The 23,264-nt window shown below is 40.5% G+C and overlaps 1 protein-coding gene across 7 annotated transcripts in view; it reads right to left on the reverse strand.

The window, feature by feature from the left end:
- The window catches only part of diaph2 (diaphanous-related formin 2), a 372,410-nt gene that overhangs the window by 342,081 nt on the left and 7,065 nt on the right, over positions 1-23,264 (reverse strand). For 4 of the 7 annotated variants that reach the window (XM_076739476.1, XM_076739472.1, XM_076739477.1 and 1 more), the window contains exons 3-6: positions 14,292-14,324; positions 11,822-11,998; positions 5,935-6,039; positions 1,014-1,034 (exon numbers count right to left, since the gene is read on the reverse strand). In XM_076739476.1, coding sequence (XP_076595591.1) covers positions 1,014-1,034; positions 5,935-6,039; positions 11,822-11,998; positions 14,292-14,324 — 336 coding nt within the window. The remainder of the gene's footprint in view (positions 1-1,013; positions 1,035-5,934; positions 6,040-11,821; positions 11,999-14,291; positions 14,325-23,264) is intronic. The other 3 variants (XM_076739478.1, XM_076739475.1, XM_076739474.1) reach the window with 2 other exon arrangements.

A 23,264-nucleotide genomic window follows, 5' to 3' on the forward strand; every position in this document is an offset into this window, starting at 1 on the left:
AAAGTCCATTTAAAGTGACAATTCAACATTTTCTAAACCAACACCAGAACGTTTTTTTTATTTTCTTCTTCTAAAAAAAGAAAAAGAATCCCGTCTTTAAAAAGGCAACGGGGTGCCACTTAATGGCATCTTGAGAGTGAAAATAAGCAATTAGCACATTACAGCATGAGAAAGTAAAAGGTACCGATACATTGGTACCATAAATTGTATTTGTTGAGATTATCTGGGCCTTTTGTGAGGAGGTTAAGTCAAATAAGAACGTGCAATGATAAGAAAACAATTTTGTGTCTTAATTTCTTTAGAGACAGAGTTGTTGACAGCAAATTCAAATATATAGCCACAAATACACTGAGCAATATCGTCCAATATTTCTGTTCAAGGCAGAAAGGCGTTTTACTAGGTTCAGTGTGTGTGCGTGTGTGTGGCAGAATGTGCTCATAAATGTGTGTGTGCCAAAAGCCTTATTAAGTGATATATATTCTCAGCTTGCATTGCGTCTAATAAACACACAGTTGCACACAGTTAAAACCATTTAGATGCAACATGTTCTGATAAACAGATTAGACTGCAGATGATGAGTATTTGTGTAAAAGCTATCACTCTTTGTTGGTATTACAATATTCAAATGCTAATAGGTGTTACACTGCAATCTATTTCAAAAGAGAAACAGCAAAAACCAACAAAAGGCCTCCCAGTTCATTTTCAGGCTGTATAATTTCAAAATCCCTCATTTGAAAGTGCTACCATTTACATGCAGAAACTGTGTTGGCAATTTATAGCCTTTCCAAATTACAGCCCATTAGCAATATCAGGGCTGAAAATAAAAATCCAAGCCATAAAAATGACCTCACTTGCACAGTTTGGAACGTGCTCCTCAACATCCTTCCAAAAGAAGATAGATTTATGTGTGTGTGGTGTGTGTGTGGTGTGTGTGTGTGTGTTTCAGGGCTGAATGAAGACAGACACATAGGAGGAACAAGATTCAGAAGCCAAATAAATAATGGGCTACTTACCGCAACTTTGCTCCCAGTTATCTGCATGCAGCGATCAGCGGAGAAGGTTAATGTGCAAAAAGACACAAACAGCACAATCATTAGTAGGCCAGAGAACACTCTCCATTACACGTTGAGGCATTAGCGTAACTTGTGTGACATCACAAACATCACTCACACAATTCTAGCGCACACAATATAACAAAAAATTTTTTAAAAGCCAACAAGAGAACCTTTATAATTATGAGCACATACTGAAGATAGTGTCTGTGTTTGGCAGCTGTAAATTTCCAATTTAAAAACTGTTAATGGGAGACATATATGCATGGCAAAGGCGTGGCAATTTGTTCTTGTAACTGACTGACTGGTAAAGATTCACAGTTTCAGTCCCGAAAAGGAACAGTGGCTGGTGTGAGGTTGCAGATGGCCTCCTTTGGCTGATATCAATCAGCCACTATTAACGTTTGCCGTCCGGTGTCAGCTTCGTGTGGTAGAGCTACCTTGAGCCCATGCAGTCAGCACGATTCTTGGAGTTTAACCTTGTTATCTGTCAACAGTGGCAGGTAGCAGGAGTGTTTTTTATTACTGCAACTGTGGGGCTTGTTTCACAGTAGGAGGGTGTCTGTCAGCTGAGTAAATGCATTCTATATTGTGACTGAGCTCTTTTTTCTCTGCGACATGTTTTCTAGGAAATGCATTTTGATTGCGGGAAGTTACAGGACGCCGGAGTTCCTTGCCTTTTACTCCTTCTTTCTCTCCCGTTTTTCGCTCCCTCCCACTCTCCCCCTCCTTTCATCTCGTTTAATCTCCCTTTCCATTTCTTTTATTGTCACTCTCAAACTCTCCCAAGTCCGTGGTCATTTGATGCTTGATTTCCTCTCTCCATTCCTCTACCAAGAGTTTATGACAGCCATAAAGTCCGTTTTACACGTGCCACCACCTGATCACGCACATACTACTTTCTAATCATGCTGTGTATCCACATTGCTCTCCAGTGAATGCAGCATGTCACTGTCTAACACTGGGGGATAGTTTATCTGAATACTGCAGGCTAGACAAATGAGTCACACTTACGTAAGCTACAACTTAGATGCCATATTTCTGAATCTTGTTTTAGAGCAGCTTGACCAAAATAACAGACGCTATCTTGAGTGTGCACAGACAACAGTCAGGGAGGAGCTCGAGGGGGACAAGCACAGTTTCACTAACAATTTTGTGTTGTCAATACAATGCAACACCTTGTTCTCTTTAAAACAAGAGCAAAACTCCTGTAAGTTCAGACCCCATCTAATAACATGAGTAGTGCTGATTACGACTACCTAGTGAGATGTGATATTGAGCATCTCTCTTCCTACAGTATAAAGAAAAAACTATGGACAATCCCCCTTACAAGACCCTGCCATCACACTCTTCCTGCATCTGAGACACAGCACGCTTGACATAAAACATGGAAAATGATCAGGGTCATGAGCCATGTCAGTCTCTCAGAAACAAGTGATTGTATTGGGGTAAAGGGTATTTTGGAAGCTTTAATGATGTTGGCACACATTTACAGGAACAATGATCAAGAAATAAGGTGAGAGAGAAAGGCAACTGTTCATGCAAAGCCGATGGGAAAAGATGACCACAGACACACTCCTGCTGAAGCAGAACTGGATACCATTGACGCACAGTTCATGTTCAAATGAACGGGGTCAATGTACAATTATGCCATGAAAAGACAGGGAGGGAAAAAATGATTTCTCATGAAAGACTTATTTTAATAAATAGTAAAGTAATAATCACTCTTTTCTAATATTAGCAATCATTTGAAGGAATATAGCTTTGCAGAAATAGCCTTTAGTCATTACAATCTGTGGTATACCAACATGCATAGATGATGAATATCCATACAATAAACTTGCACATCATAAAGAAAAGCTGTGAAATTAAAGGTGCTTAGATTTTTGCTTTTTTGTTGCAGAAAAACTTTTTCTTTTTTTTTTTTTTTGTCAGGCTCTAAAGCCCTTGCTCAATTGAGCAGGTCTGCGGAGACAGACAAGAAAAAGGCCACACAATACTGGGGGGTATTTCTTGTTCCACCAATATTTACTGATTTAAACTTCCAGCTCCGAAGCATTTTAAGCCTGCAGGCTCGACATTAGCTGTAGGTTCAGAAAGACAGAGGGCTGTTCAAATCTAAATAGACAAATTTGAGTATTAGGTGGTCATGGGGGAACCGGTGACATTCTTGAATGTCCCGCTTGTAATTCCGTGGCTGCAATAAAATATAAGTTTAAAAACAGGACGCTCCTTTAAGAGTAGTATCAACAATCTTGTCCAATATGCTGTAGGAACCTTATAATACCACCTAGGAGATAAACAAACAGGAAATTGAGATGAGCGTGTGTAAAGTCCTTCCAAAGCCCCAAAACTGCAATCTCACAATGCAGCAGACATCTTCCATAGAAAAAGACAATGAGAGTCACATTAAGATTGAAGGCACCACAGCGAAGAGAGACGCCCGGACATGGCCAAAACACACCACTCCTACATGAATCACTGTTTAGATTCTCATTTAGTCCACACAGCATGCTCATCAGCAACCACAAGCAACATTAGCCCCAGATACCTGCCTCACCCTGCAAAAGAAATACATTTTAGTAGTGAGGTTCTTAAACACAAAGAGGCTCAAACATGCAGACATGGAGTATGGGTGAAACACTGATTTTCAAAAGCAAAGCAGTTACTTAAATGGTCAAAGCCACCACGAAACCTGCCTTACAAAGACTGGGTAATGTCCTACTCCTGATGTATTTGCTGATAATCTGTTCTGTGTCAGTATAAGATCACTGTAAAGCAGCAAATACAACATTCTGAAATGCTTCAGTTTTATTCAGATTTCTATGAATACATTTTCTCTCTAAACATCTATTAGTAGCTAAAAAGGACCATGGGTTATCAATTCAGTTAAAGCCAGAAAACAGTTTTCAAAATGCGTTTAATTCAGAATGGTATGCAGCTGTTTTATTAAAAGAAGGGAAATATTTGCTGATGAGCAAACTTAACTCATGTCCAAAGCAGCTGAACATGTTTCATTAAGGCCCTGGATTAGTTTATACAATTAAGGGTAGGTGTTATTTATTTATTTATTTTTTTTTTTACTTAAATGCACAGCATGTATGTGATTTCTGCTGCTGGTGTCTCTCAGTTGAAACGAAAACAAAAGATGAAGCTTGATGATGTTGTGAAGAAGTGTGACATCATGTCTTCATTGTCTAACAGCCACCATCACCAATGAAAGGCTACCTGCTGAGATCACGTTCACGGACGACTTCGTGTATTAAAGTTTATTTCGGGTTACGTTTACTCGTGCTCGACGACTTACGTCCTCATTCTCTGACATATCATCTGGTGATTCCTGTGCACCATTACCTTGAATAAAATTACAGCTCGTTCTGGGTTTTAACATTGCTGGAAAAATCTCAGCAAAAAATTATATAACATAAGTCTAGTTGCTATTTTGGGTATTTCAATGCAGAAATGTTACATATGGTCTTGTGCATTTGAGTAAAATATATTTGAAGAGTTGCAAAACAGTTGTTTTAGTTTGTTATGTGTCAGGCACTGACATAAATGGCCCGCTCCTTTGTCTCTCACAGGAAAGGAGATTTGGTAGCAGCGTCACATTACGATCAGACTGAAACACAAATATGGCCTCAACTATTAATGTCAAGCTGAGTTGTCTTCTTGGTCTCGTGTATTATCAGTATTTGACAGAGTCTGTGAATGAAAAGGTGTTCTAGTGTAACTGTATACACAGACACATCATCACTGACATTCACCCATCCCCCTCCTTCAGTCCTATTAAACATGATAGCAGGGTGCTGACAGACATCACATTTTGTCCTCTGTCCTTTGACGACACAGATTACGTTATTCATTTGAATAAAATATCAGTGCTCACAAAGCATAATGGGCCCTGTGAGGAATTCAATCATCTCGGATAATCATCATTATCAATAATGCCAGTTAATTACCATAACAATGAGGAAGGTAATAAATGATGATGTCAAGAGAGCTACCAGGTTCGGGAAGCAGTCGGGGCACAAATCACTTTTTTTTTCTTCGGTGCTGATGTGAAATTCACCTCACAAGGTTGGCCATAACTTCAACAGAGGATATGAGAATTCATCTTACATTCACGGAGTCACCTTACATGTATCTTATGTTTTCGAATTACAGTGGTGACGATGAAGTTTTAGATTACTCTACAAGAATGGCCAACATTTCCTCAACTTATTATTAACCGTGAACACTCCAAAGAGCTGCGAACAGTCGCTTTGATAAGCGCTCAGAACAAAGATAAAGTATATGGTGCAGCTGGCTGTAGTGTCGCATATATAGTATATAGCTCAAGTTGAATGCAGCCTAAAATGCTTGCTTTTCCTCAACTTTATATTCAGTGGTTGTGCTTTTTACTGCAATACTGGTGCTGAACCAAGAAGCTGACTGAACCTTATTTTATACTCCACAACCAAATGATAAAGGCAAGGCACTCACACCGCAGGGCATAACGAACTCCCATGCAAGTACACAACTGGACAACCAACAATTTGCATGCAAGCACATGACCGGACGAGCACTGACCCTCCACCTGGCACTGAGTGAGTGACAATCTATATCTGAGAGCCTACAAAGGCAGATTGTAGGAGGCAACGAAGAAAATAAATCAAAATTGCAATCAAAGGTGTGGGATTCAAGCATGAAGAGTGGAGAGAAAGACAATGACAGAAGTGAGAGTGTGCAAGAACGGATGACGAAGCAAGCCATAAAGCAGAGGATCAGGTTAAACTCATTCTGGAGTCGAGTGGAGTGTCATGATACTTCATCTACTGCAATTACTCGGCACATACTCTTTCATCCATAAAGACAGAGCATTTAGGTTTGCTCTCTTACTTACAGATTTGGCAGTGGCTGAGATGTACTGGACCACCATCTCACGTTTGGTGCTTAAGTCCTTTCCACGCAAAGGGGCTTTGCGTTCCTCATTCAGGTTCATGTCCTCCTAAACACACACAGAGGGAGAAAGTTGATTTAACACTAGAGGCTGGGCACCACTCACATTTTATGAATGCTGATAAATTGTGCAAAAGAAATTTGAACATAGGTACACTGAACATACATTGGGTTCACTTCAAGAGGATAAGGATCAGAACCTGGTTATTGCCAAGGAAAAACGACTGAGCAAGAAATGTAAAAAAAAAAAAAAAAAAGGAAAAAGGAGCAACCCTTAGCATTTCCTCTATACTGGTGACCCAACAGCACAGCATAAATCACTGCATTTCAAACAAATTTACTGACAACACCACTAAGAAGAAATATTTGAGACCTAACAGCAATTATACCTCCATTTCCAGTACAACCATTTTACATCAGATCCTGTCCTTCTGCCGCTGAATACATTTATTTCTCATCTATGTGTCTTTGTCAAAGTCACGAGGTACAGCCAAAGGAAATAATGGCAGTAATAATTAGTCCTTGAAACGAAAAGTAGCAAGGCTACAGCAATATAAACTGCACACCCCAACTCCGAACAAGAGAGCAAAATCAAACAACACTGCTTCTATTGAGGCCATGCAATCACATCAGATAGGCTGGATAGGCAGTATCTGCGTGTTATTGGGAGTATTATCTTCGTGCTACTTTAATTCTGTATCACAAAAGAGGTCTTTCATGTGAGAGACATCAGGGGATGGAGCGAAGGCCGGACAGAGCACTAAAAGCTAGGGAATGACATGATGATTAGAATGGAGGGGGATGTTTATCAGAAGCACTCTCTCACAAAGAGATGGCTAGAATGAAGAGAGAGAAAAAACATCCTCCTCAGGGTTTTAGGCTCGTGAACCTGAAGTCGTGGAGCCATGCTGCCCTCTGCTGGGGTGAGCAGAAAATCATATCTCCTTCACTTTGGTTGATCTAATTTGGCCGTGGTTCCCCTCCATCCCATTTAATGCAAAATTCATCCAATAAATTAGGCGTGTCACTTCTAAATAACAACACTGCAATACAATGGTTTGATTATCTTACCACGAGTAATCTGACTCAAACTGTTTTTGCTTCATTTGTCAGAGAAGCACCAGCAGGAATCCCATCCAGGGGCACCGTGACCTAAATTCCTCCAACTACATTTCCTCTAGTAAATACCCTCAGAGCTAAAAAACCATTAACATCCTTTTTGTGGAACAGGGAGGGGAAAAATGTGGCTGAAAGTTTCACAATTGGCAGGTTTTTTTCACCCAAGGAAACCAGCAGGTTTTTTAATTAATCTTTGAACCCTGCTAATTTATCTGCTTAATTGGCATTCAATAAACGTGACAATGTGGCGGGGTGAGTATGTTGTAGGAGGGGTAGGAGTGGCGGGCCTGCGGGACGCTTGTCGGGGGGCAAACGGGGGGAATGAGCCCTCCACGTTTAGTCTCCAAAAATGATTAATGCTCTTTTATTAATTATACCCTCACAGGCTACATGAAAAGAGTCCCACGATATCAGTGCTGCTGCCGGAGCTGAAATGATGGGATCTGAGCTTGTATCAATGACAGCGGTGTAACCAAGAAGCACGCTCTCAATCTCGTTGTCTCATGTTGGTCTGGAAAGCTCTTCTCTGAATTCTCTAATGCTCATCAGTCACCAGTTGTCTTGCTTATGCCGAACATGATGTCATTCTGCAACACTTGGCAAACCAAGCATCACTGACATGAGTTTTAGGAACACTGTGCATCCTGCTACTATACTCTATATGTACATACAATGTAGTAGTTTATAAGTAATGTAGTTCATAGGTAGTAAGACAGTGTACTCAGCTCTTTTGACTCCACAACACTGGGCTGAGACTCATGAGTTGACTTTAAGCTTTTGACGCTGTTCATATCCCTTCTGGTTGAGCAGAGCTGTAGTTGGACTCACCTCAGTCCAACTAAGCAGGTGCTTCACTCACTAAAGACCAGCTCCCAAAACAAGCAGTAAATGAAAATGGCTGCATTACAGGCCTGGCAGCACATCACCAGGGAAGACACCAAACATATGCTGCAGATTTTAGGAAGTCATTAACTGCTCAGGATTTGCAAGCGAATATCAAATATGTTGACATAATTTAAGCTTTTAATCTATAAATTGGACTATTGCTACGTGGTTTATCTAATGCAGAGGTAAGGATGCTCAAATTAAAGCTGCAAGCAAGCATTTGAACTTCATAGTCACTGTTTCATTTGAAATCCAATGTGTGCGAAGTGCAGAGCCAAAACAACAAAACCTATCTTTCCACTGAGGGACTACCCTGTATATAAAAAATATAAGATGGGCATAAATTCTAAAATCCTGCAGCGAAATGTGGCTGCAAACACAGCCTAATCCAGAGTGCCACAGGCTTCAAATCACAGAGAAGAGCAATTAATGGCTACCATCAAATATGTCTGAGGCTGAAATGGATATGAAGAGTCCACGCTTTGAGGAAAAGTGGATCTAAGAAAAGTAGAAGACGTATAAAAAATGTTTTGATTCAACTGTGACAAATCAATTATTTTGTCCACTACCCTCAAGTCTGATCCGCGTGTGCAAGGGCACACACACAGTAACTCTCCTGTGGGCTGGTTTTAATGTCCTGGTGCAGAGTGTAACTGCTGAGGGATCACATAGGAGCTTATTACTGGGAGTGTTCATCCTGACAATGGCGCATAGAGAGGCACATAAAATCTCAAACTAGCCACAGCAGCACTGCAGTGTGACATTCTTCTTTCACTGGTCCTCTGTCTCTGCTAGAAACCTCAATACCATACACTACTCTACTGAGAAGGCACGCCAAAGAATGGGACAAACTGACACTGGAATCAAATCGATTCAATCAATCCCAAGTAAGGATGCCACGCTCTTAGAGTTCTTCATGCTTACAGACAAGTAAAAGTAGCATCATTTGGGTGATAATGTCAAGACCGCTAATAGCCACATCAGCACAGGTGAGTTTAAGTGCCACGATGCAGCAACTACTGACATAAAGTCACGCCATTAGGGAGATTTTTGTCTGGATGGAGAGGACAAGTTCATGAATCTGTCCTCACCGGATACCCCACCTCTGCTGTCCGTTAATGATCATTTTACAGACAATAACGAGTCGATGAAAGGGATTTGTAATGCAAAGGCTTCCCTGCTTACTGAATGCCGGTGGAATTAATTCTCATGTTATTTTCTGTGCTACTGTGTTCTTAGGCTGAACCTCTTGGATCGGCGTCTGCCACCGCAACACAGCTGCCTCCTTAGTGAGATGCAAATGCCGGACATTTCATCAGCGGATTTACTGCTGTGCATTTTGATGAGGGGCTCTGAATTCCAGCTGTGCACATCTTGGGAAATCCGGTGACAGGGCACACTGAGTAAAAACATACACAACATCCCTCTAATGGCAGTGCTGGAAGTTAATGTTTTTCCATGCATTTTAACTTTCCCTGTAGTTTTATGAATATACTTCTGCTCTCAATGGCTAGCTTCAAAAAAATTATAGAAAGAGTTCATTTGGTTGTCCTCCCCACTGACTGAGTGTTTCTCCCTGTATTTTCCCAGATCCCTTTGATGACCTTTCAGTAATAGGCGATGTCCTATTTAGGCTTTGAGATACACAGTGCAATGTGTAAGCCACTTTCCAGAGAAAAATATTTTCACTTTCTGCTCATTAATGCACAGCAGGTGGTCTCAATAATATGGTATGGGTCATCCCTTCATTTGAAGCACGCTAGACTTCTAAGGCAGCACCATGTAACATCACGAAAACAATCAATAACAGAATGGGTGTAAAGACAAAGAGACCAACGACGAACAACTAAAATGTATATGCGCATGGCATAAAAAAAAGATGGAGAGATGAAAAAGACGGATTGATGTCGAAGAGAAGTTACTAGCATCAAAAGAAACTACCCGCTCCTGTCATTTCTGTGTTTGCTACATCAAAGCAGAAAAGTTTACAGTCTATGAGAGCAAATAGTGGTGGCTTCAAAAGTACATAAGTAAATAACCCTTTTCTTTTTGATTTCATTACTGTAATTACACTTCCCAACCACAAGTGTCAAGGCCTGTCAAATGTCAGACCAGCAAACATGCCTTCTGTGTCATCTGTCACTGAGCAAATTGAAGTCTGGGTTTAATGTCACGCCGCTGTGAGCACAAACATAGTAATTGAGAGGTGAACTGAGTGACAGGGATGAGCACCCAGGCAAAAAAACACTGAGCAGTCGCCTGATGAAAACCAGGAGCACTGGTCGCATTTCTCTGGCCCTGGCAATAAAGACCATTGTATGAGAAAAAAGGAAAGGCAGGCACCGTACCACACTCACACACACACTCTCAGACATTATCCACAATAGTACACACGACCTATGCAATGAAGCCAGAGTAATTCAGCTCCCCACTTCAAAGAGATGGGCTGAAAGCTTTTTGTTAGATTTCAATCCTGCAGTACATAAAGCCAAAAATGCATTTCAATGGAGAAAATCACAAGTGTGACAGAGCTTTGACCCCACAGATGAGTGCGAAGTGAATTTCAAAGTTTGGTGCTCTCCTGACAGTGACCTAGGGAATACGTAGGTGGAGCCCTGCCTCACAAAAGCTTAACATCTGAATGCAAAATGCATTTATCTGTATTAGAAATACAATATTTATCTCAGTTCTATTTTGGATAAATCACTAAATTATTAAATACTCTGCTTGTGTAAAACCTTTGCAGCATTGCACGTGCTCCAAAAATGAATCATTGAATCACGTATTTGTGTATTTATTTGATACGTCTTGAACCTCTAATCAGGGTCAGTCATCAAAGAAGAGGTCCTCTGTAACCCCATGAGAGGGCACTGTTTCATGTCACTGTGGGAGTTGTGCGCACTGCTTTCTGGACATGCATTTGTGTTTGCCATTATACAGCTATTCATTTCAGAGGACTTTAACTTGCACAATATTTATATTGTTTCACAAATACGAGCAGTTACATGAGGGGTTTTCAATCCTGGACCACTGCATACTAAGCACTGATGGGTTTCTACAGCCATGATCATCTCTGGAGCTTTGTTTGCAGATGCAGATGTTGACAGGCACACTAGTGTTGCTGGGTCTTGGATTATTTAAGAGTATGCAGATGCAAACTTACCTTGGAAAGCAAATGGGTTCACGAGATCACAAGAAACGAGAATTCATCTAAACAGGCTTCAAGTTATGCACTTGTGGCTGCGTGATATTCATTCAGACCAATCAGTGTCCTGTACTGCCGGGGAGATGTTGGAGTGGATGCAAAAATCATAACATGGCTTCAGATTTAAGGCTGTGGTAAAGTTTAACTTGTTCGTCAAAAGAACTGTAAACCTTGATATCTTGATGGGAGAATTTTATCAGGACAGATTATATAGTAAAACGACAAACAATTTTTAGATGTTGCATAAAACTAGGAGAGCTTTGAAAAGCAGTAATTTCATTATCATCATTTTTACATGGCTAGAAAAGCTTTGTTCACTACAAAACAATCTCATCAGCAGTAAAACAAGGGCGCACGGTGATCTGTTGGTAATATATATAGATATAAAAATGCTTTTCAAACTTAACTGTCTGCCTTGTCAAACTCCTCTTCACCAACACTCACAACAGCAGCTCTGTTCCTCTGCTTATGTGCCTCTTTGCACAGATTTATGAATCAATTTAAGCTTTCATAATAGAATGCTCATTATTTATTATTCTGAGGCAGCTGTAATAAAACTGTTGTCGAGTGCTACACATGACCCTATGCAGGGGAGACGATGCAAGAGAAGTACGAAGCTCACCATCATCTTCTCAAAGAGGTCAATGATCTCCTTCTCTGAGAGGTTCATGGAGCGGTCGTCGAAAAGGGGCTGAGGAACAGGCAGTTCGGCCTGGGTGGAGAGGGGATCTGTCGGGTGCTGTATGAGGGGCTTCTCCTTCTTCATCCCTGTTTTCCTGAAACTGGTAATACGATCACGCTGAAAGAAAACAGAGTGCATGAGATATTAAAGTATGGCATTTCTAACAAACCTGTTTAGACTAAGCCGAGCACAAAGCTCATTGTTTATTGCTGATTTACACTGACAGAAACCCAGATTTTTTGAGACTGGTTTAAACTGCCTGTGACCTGAATTTCACGTCCCCACACATCAAACAGTTGTTCTCTCTCTTGCTTTCAGAGGACACTGCTGACCACAATTTATAGTAAACACATTTTTGTCACAGTTAAAGTTCCTGCTGGCAAAAGTTAGCAGATGGCCGCCCACCCAAAGCCTGCTTCTGCTTGAGGTTCCTGCCTGTTTCTGCCTGTTAAAAGCCTAAGTTTTTCCTCACCACTGTCGCCAAGTGCTTGCTCATGGGGGAATTGATTGGCCTCTGTAGATCAAAGAGTATGACCTGCTCTATATGGAAAGTGTCCTCTGACAACTTCTGTTCTGATTTGGCGCTATATAATAAAACTGAATTGAAATTGAGTTTAAAAAAAAAAAGGGATTAAAATGCAAGAGAGCTGCTGATTTTGCTTCACATTCATCAGAATCCTTGCAAGTCATTAAAGAATAATTCCAGATTAAATTTTGTATGTATGACAAGCACCACTGATCACACCCAACATGTAACACACCTCATCATACGCAACTCTGATGAAGCTTTACACAATATTGCATTGTGAGGTGTATTACTGCACAGGGTGGGGACAGAACACGGGCCAACCGTGAGATGACAAGTGCAAGCCTGTTATTAAGCCTTGGTGTCCAAAAAGAACATATAGACAAGACGTCTGTAGTCACATAGGTGGGGTGCTGTGAGGCCACGAGGCTGTGACGTTCATGACGTAACATTAGAACACAAAATTCTCAGAACAACAAAACATAGAGACAAATTTTGGCACTATTACATCCTTTCCACTAATGGAGAAAAAAAATAAAGTTAAGCTATGTTGTTGCCTAAATCAAAGGTTTTCACTCTTGGTGAGCACGCCGGTGTTTGTCATTATTATTGGGTTATTATTTGTGGCAGAGGAACGGCCACTGTGGTAAGCCACTACTGAGGTTTTGGGATATTTTGTGGAAAAGTGGTCACCCATGTTAAAAAAAAGGGTATTTCCAAATTCCATTTAAAAGAATGAATTTGCTCATCAAGCAATCCATTCAATAGTGTTGAACTGACAAATAGACCAACAGCAATCGCCATCTCTAAAACATTATGTGAGGCTAAAAACAACAAAAAGCAAAATTTTTACACTTTTCATTAAACGGTAATTTTATCATCTATTTTTATCTTTTTATTTCATGTTTAAAACAGTTTCCAACATGGACATAACACACTGCCTGAAACTTATCAGGACTTTACTTACCGTCAGACCCACTGGATTACCTGTTTTGTGCTTGTGTTATTACAATAGTTTTGTCAAACAACAGCAACTTAAGCTCGCCATGATAAGATCTGTGAGGTTCACTTGAGTTTCCTTGTTATATAGTGAAGTTTAGTGTGAAAGCAGAAAAAGTTCATGAACTGCATGCAACTAGTCAGTGTTAGTCATATTTAGTAAAATGGAATGGAGAGGACATGCTGGATGAATGAACACACTCATATATATATACATGTATACATACATATATATATATTCATGAAATGGAAAGATAAACATGATGTCACTCATATCAGTTTGCTGAAATATTACTGGATGGATCAAACGTGTTGTGTGCGAAACAAAAAAACAGATAATTCCTGATAGCTGCAGTTGCATGTGGAGAGTTTGTACATCCTGAAATTAAAGCAATAATGCATGAGCTTGTAAATGTCAAAGTTAGGCTATTTGTTAACTACGGGTATTAAAAAAGCCTCAGGCATCTAATAGGAAGTGCTACTGATAACTGCACACTAAATGATCTATGAGCTGCTTACAAATGTCTCCATGCTAAGGGCTAGAATTTGTTCATAATGAAAAATTTAGGATATTCGTGGTGCTAAATAATAGCACCATGAAAAATCATCTTTTATTTACACATTATGGAAGGCCACCACAAAACGTGAGACAGGTTTAAGCTTAGCCTTTGTTTTACCATACAAAAACACTGTATAGTAACACTACATGCAACCCAGTCTTCAGTTTTTCATGTTATGTTTGGTTAAAATATCAATTCAATTAACTCGTTTCTCGCACATCTGACCCATCCACATATTTCAGTTAGAGATCCCATGCAGCTCTGACAAAACATGAGAAGATGTAAAACAAAACTAGTCACACCAAAATTAAACCGAGCACCTTACCATATCGTCAGCCAATGTTTTTATGTGTATGTTCTGTTGGAGGGAGGGCACAGTGTGAAAAACAAGATCCAACAGAAAATGACAACACCGCAAAGTGTGCAGCATGTATCCCATCGGAGGAGCGTTCACATGTACAGTGTCCTCTGGGTACTGTCTCATTTCCCTCTCAGAAGTCAAAGATTCCAGACAACAAAATACACTTGTGCACATCAGAGAAGACAGAACGGGCAGTAAATGTCCTGGAACCACAGCGAGCACTGGTCCACTGTCACTGTGTTAATCTTCACTGAGGCTATGAGCATACCCTGGAAACTGTACATGTGCAGGATGTGACAATACTTGATGATCCCAAATAATAGGTGTTTTTTAATGTATGTAAACTTAAACGTGTGGTCAAGAGTGAACATCCCAAGCACACACACTTTAAGACACATACCAAACAAGTACAGAACATCATAAGGCACCTACAATCCCACAGCCGCAGATATAATGAGCAGATACAGTGACGCCCATTGAGAACATGCAGGTTAGTGCTGCTTGGTTTAAGGTTCATGTATCCCAAAAATAATACATTTTCACAAGGCAAGTTCTGAAGAGCATGTCCTGTGGTGACAGTGATCAAATCATTCGTCTTTATTTAATGCAATTATAAACTCCAATCAAAGAAATTCACAATTTTTCAGTTATGTCTGCTGGCAACACAAATCGCAGCATTCTCACAAAATGTTACAAATATCTCATAAAGCAAAATTAAAACCACCACTTCTCTTTACTACAGTTTTTTTATCTTCATCTCAGACACAGTGAGACAGGTTACTGCCAAAAGCTTATGACTCGGCAAGGGACAGCCATTTGAAACACACCTCAAATGGGAAGCAGAGGCAACACTGCCATATGCTGTGGCGCTAGGCTGTGAAGTACTAATGAGCAGGGAGATGTGGGGTGGTGATGGCCATAAAGCCTGCCTCCAGCCGCAGATTTCTCCACTAGTCTAATCAGGAAACCACTGATGCTGGGGTGAGCAAACAGACTGGCTCTAACCTGCACCTCCCTTTGTGCATCTTCATCAGCTGTCGCTGTGGGCAACACTGAGCAGACACTCTAACTACCATATCTATCACTAGTTTTCTCTGCAACAACTGATCAACAGTTGGGAGATAAAGCTACGAACCACCGAAAACAAAGCTTCACTCTCTATGTGCAGGCTTCATGTCTTGTCCAAGCTGTTATTTCGAGTCTGGATTACAAATATGTCACATTCACCCGGCATTATGCAAAGAGAGCTCCGCCTGAGGTGCCTCGGTGTGTGTTTCACCGTCATTCACCGCCTTTAATTTCGCTACACAAGTTGCCACAACATCTGTAAAGCTTAAGAATTTGACCTGAGCAACAACTTTTTCCCATTTCTAACTCCGAGCGTATGTATCATTAAGCCCAGCATTCTCTTGCAGTCTAAAACTGCGTGAAACAATAGCTAATTTTCAAATGGAGTACTTAAACATTTTCTAATCAATTTAACAACAATCAAACCACTGTTTGGTTAATTGCCTTGACTTGAGGGCCTTTCCTTGCCCATTATCTTGGCAACATCGCAACAACGCAATTTAACATCTAACAATTAAGCTCGCATGTCCTCTGGGCTTCTCCCGCTTATTAAAGTAAACTTTTTCATCATAATAAATGTTTATTACCAAATGCATATTCCTCTAAATAACCTAATCAAATTAGCTCTGGGTCCCTCCTTAATCAAATATGATTATGACTCCATGTAGATCCTTAAAAATGAAAACACAAAGCAATATCCCGCAACTTGAGTCAATTTGGGGACACAAAAACATACCAGTATGCTAATTCACACAATAACTTTTTAAATTAATATTACAAACTGCAATTAATGTTAAAATTACATTAACTCGTGCAGACATATCCTTCCATTACACTTAGTTTTATTACAAGATTCCACCTGGTGCCACATGAAATAGATTTTCATCCAAGATGGACATAGTACCAATTTTGTTTCAAATTGGTTACCACTGCACAGCTTTTTAATAGCAACGCCCGCTATTCCCAACCAATTTAACTAGACCATCTGTATGATGTCATTTTAACTCACTCACTGGAACTATCACTATAAAATCAGTAGCCACGATGGCTCTGTAAAACGAGTTTAGAAGGAAATTAGGTTTTACTTTAATTAGTTCTAATAATAACAAAAGATTACTAGGAGCCAGCCACGGTTGGCAGTTAGGAGCGTGAAGCAATGCGCTCCTGACAGTCCTTGGAAACTTCATGAAACTACCTTGTGTCCCTGTTTAATCAACTGCTCGCTTCAGCTAAAGGCTAGTAAACGTTAGCAGCACTCACTGGTTTCAGCTTGCGGCAGAAAGTCTCATTTCCTGAAGGAAAAAAAGAAAATTCCCAAAGCTGATAGAAGAGCTGCAAGAAATTAATTAGCCTCGCATACTGGTAAGTACACTTAAGTATCTTGACAGTCAGGTTGAGTTATAATAGCAGAAAATCTCTCGGTGTTCATTTATTTCATAAACTCCAAAGCTGTTTGTCGCAAAAAGTAACACTTAATAATGTACTAAACTACCTAATAACACCACACATTTCCTTTCCCCTCTCTGCTGTATTCATTGAAATAAAGCGCATTTGGCTGCTGCAAACATTAACAATTCAGGGCAAAAGGACTGGAGCTGCATGACAGACATCTGACAGACACTGCTCAGAACCATCATACAATACTACTATTATTAACTCATCAGAATAGTGACTGACACGAGAGAGCTGTTAGATACAGGAGCGGCCTGAAACCGTTTACTTAAACTTTACACCCAACAACAAAAGGAATGGAGAGCACCAAGCAAAGTGAATGGCTGAGATTTCTTCACTAAAAAGGAAAGTATGCTATGTAAAAGCATGTGACTTGTCACTGCAACAGTGTTCATGCTTCCAAACTGTTGGCTGTTAATTAGCAATGAAATCTGGTTTTACATAAGTGTTACCGATTCAGATTTAGGCATGTCTGTCCCCGGGGGAAAATAAATAGTGTTGATGCATAATGTGCGATGTGGAAATGAAACTGATTACACAGGAACTTTGCGGCCTCAGTCAGGAGTGACGACCTAGAAATAAAACAAACATTCACAAACCCCTACATCAGCATTGTACAGTGGTCTGGATAATTCGGATTGTTAGTCTGACAATACCACTTTGCAGTGTGGGCTTTCTAATGCATTACTAATTTCAGTGGCTTATATTGTGCAATTAAAGATAACTTGAAAAGCGAAGGTGTACATTACACGGAGATAAAACACACAACACAGAAGACCCCTGTTTTTGTCCTGCTCGCCACAGCTTGTAAACATGAAAGCACCCTAAAGCAGAGTGAAAGTATAAAGGATGCAGAGACACAAGCACTGATCGCAACACACCTCAAACTCCTGCAGCCTTTTCCGAGGCAGACGTTTACCACTCAGCAGAAAAAAAAACAGAAGTGATGATACATTTGGAAAACAGCTTACCATAATGTGAGGGGACAACCGTTATTCACAACACTCACAGCACGGCTTGAGTAATGATAACGAGTGAATGTGATGCACAGCAGTGACAGCAGTGACAGCGGATACATGTCTGCACCTAATTATCAAACCACAGATCAGAAACAAATTTAATATGGGAAAAAAAAAACATCTTTTTGTTCTGAATGTCAACATAAAGGGCCTCTAAATTCGGGCTGCTGCTGCTCCTACACATTTCAACAGGGTGCACCAGAGCTCTTACTAGAGAAAGGTGTGGAGCTCTGTCCACAACGCGAACAAATACAGATTTAACAACAGATTTGCGTTATTAAATCTTCATCTGAAAGATACTGTATGTATTAAATGAAGAGGGAAATCAAAAAGGTGGGTTTTTTTCCACCAAACTCCTCCTGTGCAATACAAACTTGCAGCTGACAGCCCTTTGGCCTGTGCCACTTTCTTGTACGTGGCATGAGAGACTAATGTTTGCTCGTCGTAGCCATAAATATCGGAATAGCATAATTGGCTCTCGTATAACCAGACAGGATGTAGAGCATCACCAGTATAATGCTCAATTTTGGAGGAGTGGCATCAGACAGCACCAAATACCAACCGAGTAACTGAATTAGACGTAGTCTAAACGAATCAATTTGTCTAAATTAATCTTGTTACAAAGTCTTCTGAGTCGTCTCAGTAAACTCAGAGAGGTGGTGCACAGCGAGGCCTACGCCGCGACCAGAGATTTATGAAAGCATGAAAGCAACATTTATTCTCCCCGATAAAATCTATCAAATTAATCTGTATGTTTGCACTGTGAGAACGGCCTTTTCAGGCAGAGCAGAGAAAAGGGATAAACGAGCCCCAAAGACACGTTAAGACCATATTTACTCCAAGCATTTCATGTGACATATATCCAAACAATATCTGGGAGCATTTATCCATTTAGAATATATTTACTATAAAAACTGACTTCAGCAGCCGGATAGGAATGCAAATGCCCCCTCCCTGTGTTTTCTCTCACACTATGTAAATAATTCTTCCTGAACGTTAAATGACACTAAACATCTGGTCATATTTGCACTACAGCCTTAAGTCTCATCTTTATTCAAACGTTGGTTGATGTTTTTATCTCCACTGCTCTAGGGCCCGTTCCAACACGGACCTATAATGAGCTGTCTGAATAGCTTTGCGAAGTAAAATCCACGGCAGGTTATTTTTTTTTCTGACTCAACAAATCGAGATAAACCTGCTCCTTGACAACAAAATCGCATGCTGGGGATGCACATTGTTAATGAATGATTGACTATTCATCATTAAAATGAATGGCAATTAACAAATCAAAACAACCACTTATTACCCTACTCGTTAACAGAAAATGTATAAATTGGTTTCTATTTGCATGGTAGCAACATTCAAAATAATTGCACACTCACAATGCACTCAATCTTTCCTCAAGCACCGGAAAGCTCCCACTGCCACAAATCAGCTACGTATCACAGCCGTGAGGGCACGCAAAAGTGGTCCAAATCAGAACCGGTGATGTCAGATTGGATGTGCTTTTTCAGATCACCGAAAAATAAATAAATCTGAGCTGAGCCACTTTTACCTGCAGTTTAAATGGAGATATCCACTTCACAACACATCTGTCTGTGAGTCAGCCAACGCAAATGGGAGTAAAGTATAGACTGATGGACTGAGTGCTCAAACAGCACGCGGGGTGCACGGTGTCGTGGCTTTAAGCAGTGTCACAGGCATACACATGTGGCAGGCGGACACACAAACAACAGGAGACGCAGCCTCTTATCCCAGCACAGAGAAATCCATCATTCACATTCACCGCGATGGCACACACGTCCTCTCAGATTAGGATGGGAACAATTTAATCACACGCAGAATGTCAAGTTGTTCTCCTTAACAAATAAATTAGATATTGACGGACTGATTCCAATAAGTTCCACAAACATTTCTCAACATGTAATTAATTTGAAGAAGAAGGGGAAGAGAGCAAAGAATGCAGTCGATTTCTGGGAGAGCTGAAGTGCCTTTAAAAGGGCATGAGACTGTGGTAGCTTTATTTCAGGAGAGTGCTGGTGCTGTTTACAGTTTCCTAAAACAGCATCTATTGAAAAGGGGAAGCATACAAAAGCCAGTAGAGCTAAGATTTGAATGGCTCCACAGTGGATGGCCTGACCATGTGACTGCAGACTAGCACAGCGCTGCCCTCAGGTTATCTGCCTCTGTTGAAAGCAAATTTCTAGCACTGTACCCTTGAGGGTTAGCATGATACGCAGCCATTACAAAAGTTGAGATTAGTGAGAAAATGTCAGCGTACAGAGACTTTCTTAAATTATTCATGGCATCACAGAGAAATATCATTTATGCTATGCAGGCTGTTCTAAGGAATCCAGCAAAGACAACTGCAACAACTTTACCATGTCACCACTATTATTCTGATGTGGTTTGGCAACAGTTTAAAATCTAGCTGTGTATTGTTCATATCTATCCAGCCAGTCTTTTTCCTGTAATTGCTGACGTGTACAAAAACATGTGAACTCATGACCTTGTTATCTGTAAGCTGAGTGCTTGCAAGATAAATGTTTCAAAAAACAGCCAAACTCCACTGCATGAAAAAATACGGCTGTATTCGTCACTGTACTGATTACACCTTTCGCACAAAGAGGGAGTCTTTTAAGATTAAAAAAAAGATGACTCATGATATCCCTGTGTCAAGCCTTTCTCATTAGACATGTATCAAGCAGTGCGTCAAGTCTACACTGTCAGCCCGTTAGTCTTCCCGCGTTGACCTCTTTTCAGCGTCCCACTTGACACGACCACATTTTTTTTTTTTCGACAAATCAATTCAAAGATATGATTAGCTTGCTTTAATCTCTGCATACACTGTTAGGGAGACTTGCATTTCAGCACATTCTTCTGGGACACAGTCTATGCGCCGTATATCACAGCAAATTAACACAGTCTGTCTCATATTTGCAACTGCTGCTGATTAAAGCAGCGTGACTGCTGCTGTCAAACAAACCACCAAAGCCTGATCCCTAACTCACACTGACAAATACACCAAATTAAAACATAGCAGTGGTGATGACAAACCACTCTTCTCAGTAAATGTAGCAAGAGGGAAAGCTCCTCCTCCTCCTCCTCCTTCAATAGAACACAAGCACAAGAGCTGGGAAATCCCTTCATCCTGGCCTTAATCGGACTCTGCAGTTGCTGAGTCAAAACACAGTCTACCACTCATGAATCATCAAATTACTGCATGCGAATGAGACCACATTCAAAGCCGATTTGTGCATTGTTACACAGGAAAAACACAAGTGTCTTGATGCACAAAATAGGCCTCACACAGGCTTTTATAATACATATGTGAGGCAGCCAAATAAATGTCTCATTCTTAAGTTACGGGCTCATCCCAGATGGTGACATTGGAGCAGTGAGTCTGTCAGTTTCTTCCACTGTGTGACTAAAGCATTCTTCACCGCTTCCCCTGCCCAAGCTTCCTCTCCCCAACTTCCTGAATGCCTTGAAAAGACTCACATGTGGTCTATTTCCTGCCGTTTTCTCACACGTCTCCCCAACGCAATCGCGGTTATATTCACTCAATAATGCATGATGTAAACCTGGGAAAAAAATACAATGCAGCACATGGAGGCAGAAAGTAGGTAGGACTACATGGCAACAACTTTTGATTGACCAAACAACAGCTACGCAAAATACAGAAGAGCCAGTGTGTGACAAGCTGGCAACCTGTACTAACCACATGCTAACATGACCCGAAACGATCCCTGAAGCTTCCCTAAAGCTCACGTATCAAAGCGTCAAAAGCTTCAAACGCCACAGCTTCCAACGGCACACTGCGCCATTAAACATGATTCACAACGTGATACTGTCAGCTGCACGAAGGTTAATAACACTGTTGCCTAGCAGTACACACAAAAAGGTCCTCTTTTCAAATGCGTAGCACAGCTGGATGATGTGGACAAAAATCATGAAAACGAAGGCTCGCTCCTGATGAAAATACACCGGATCAGAATCGCACTTTAGCTGTGGTAAAATATTTGTTTAGTTGATGTCAACCATGCAGGACATTATAATGGAAAGTCAAACTGGGACACTCACTTTCAGCTGTCATTCAGGTGTTTCAATACAGGCCCGATTCTAGGTTAAAAACAATGTAATATGGGGCCATGGAATATTTTAAAAAATCCATATGATTAAGCTGAGAAATAGTAAGTGATAAACATATATACAGTGTCTCTGTAACCAATGAATGCAGTGTAGTGTGTGCCTTTCCATTACACTCTCCCACATGCTTAAGTTGTGCTGGACTGTCCATTCATTATTGAAGCCTTAATTAGTTTAATGACCAAGTAAATGGCAAGCATGATTACAATCATTAAGTCACAATTTAATTAATAAGGGTTAATTACAAATTGCAAACACTTTTAAATAACAAATGACAAAAAATAATGGACACTGCCAATGTGTCAATGTTGAGACAATGTCAGCTTTGCTTTAACTTTCAGGCAGTTCTTGCATTGATGTCAGGTTGTCTATTCTGTACTTTCTGAGGGCTAATTGCAACAAAATTTCAGAAAGCACACAATCTCACCAACAACACACATGTGGTCAAGCTCAGTAGTGACTGAAAATGACCATGGTGAAGTTACAGAATTCAATAGCATAGCGGTGAGGGTAAAAATGTTTTGGTATGCCAAGACCATGACTGGACATGGTCACATTAGCTAGCTTCCAGTTTGCTTTGCATATCAAATATGGCTGCTAGTCCACCAACAGAGCAACACACACAGCTGTCAACACAAACTTCTTTGTGCAGATAGGGATGTGGATGCTTTCAGGTGGTTAGACGAAGTTACATGGCATAATGCTCTGTGACATGTTGTGCATACAGGCTCATTGGTATCCTTTAAGTTTGTCAGGGTCATTTGCCTCAAAAGCAAAGTATTTCCACAGTTTTACCATTACCTTTCCAGATTATAGCCAGATCCAAACAGTAATGGGCACCTGGGTTGTACCTCCCCAGACCACTGGTTCCAAACATGGGTGTCTCAAACCCCACCAGGGGTCTCCAAAGCTTCACAGGGGGTCGCGAGTCTTATTAAGTTCAAGGATTGAAGACAACCTTTTCAAAATATACAGTAGGTCAATATCTCAGTATTTCTGTTAAGAAAATTAAATGAAATCGTTATTTTTAAAGTTGTGATTATTTTTTTAATTTAAAAAAATCACAGGATAAGGGCACAGTGAAGGCGTGAACACAAGCAAGCTATTAACACTTTCTGCTAAACTGATCCTGCATGAGAAAAGTGCACAGTTAAAACGACCACAGAGCTAATGGAACAATGGCCAAGCATCCAGGAGAAGAAGACACCAAATTTGTCAAAAAAGAAGAAGCCTATTAAGTGTGTATGAT

The sequence above is a fragment of the Chaetodon auriga genome, chromosome 9 (assembly GCF_051107435.1).
Source record: "Chaetodon auriga isolate fChaAug3 chromosome 9, fChaAug3.hap1, whole genome shotgun sequence".
Classification (NCBI taxonomy): Eukaryota; Metazoa; Chordata; class Actinopteri; order Chaetodontiformes; family Chaetodontidae; genus Chaetodon; species Chaetodon auriga.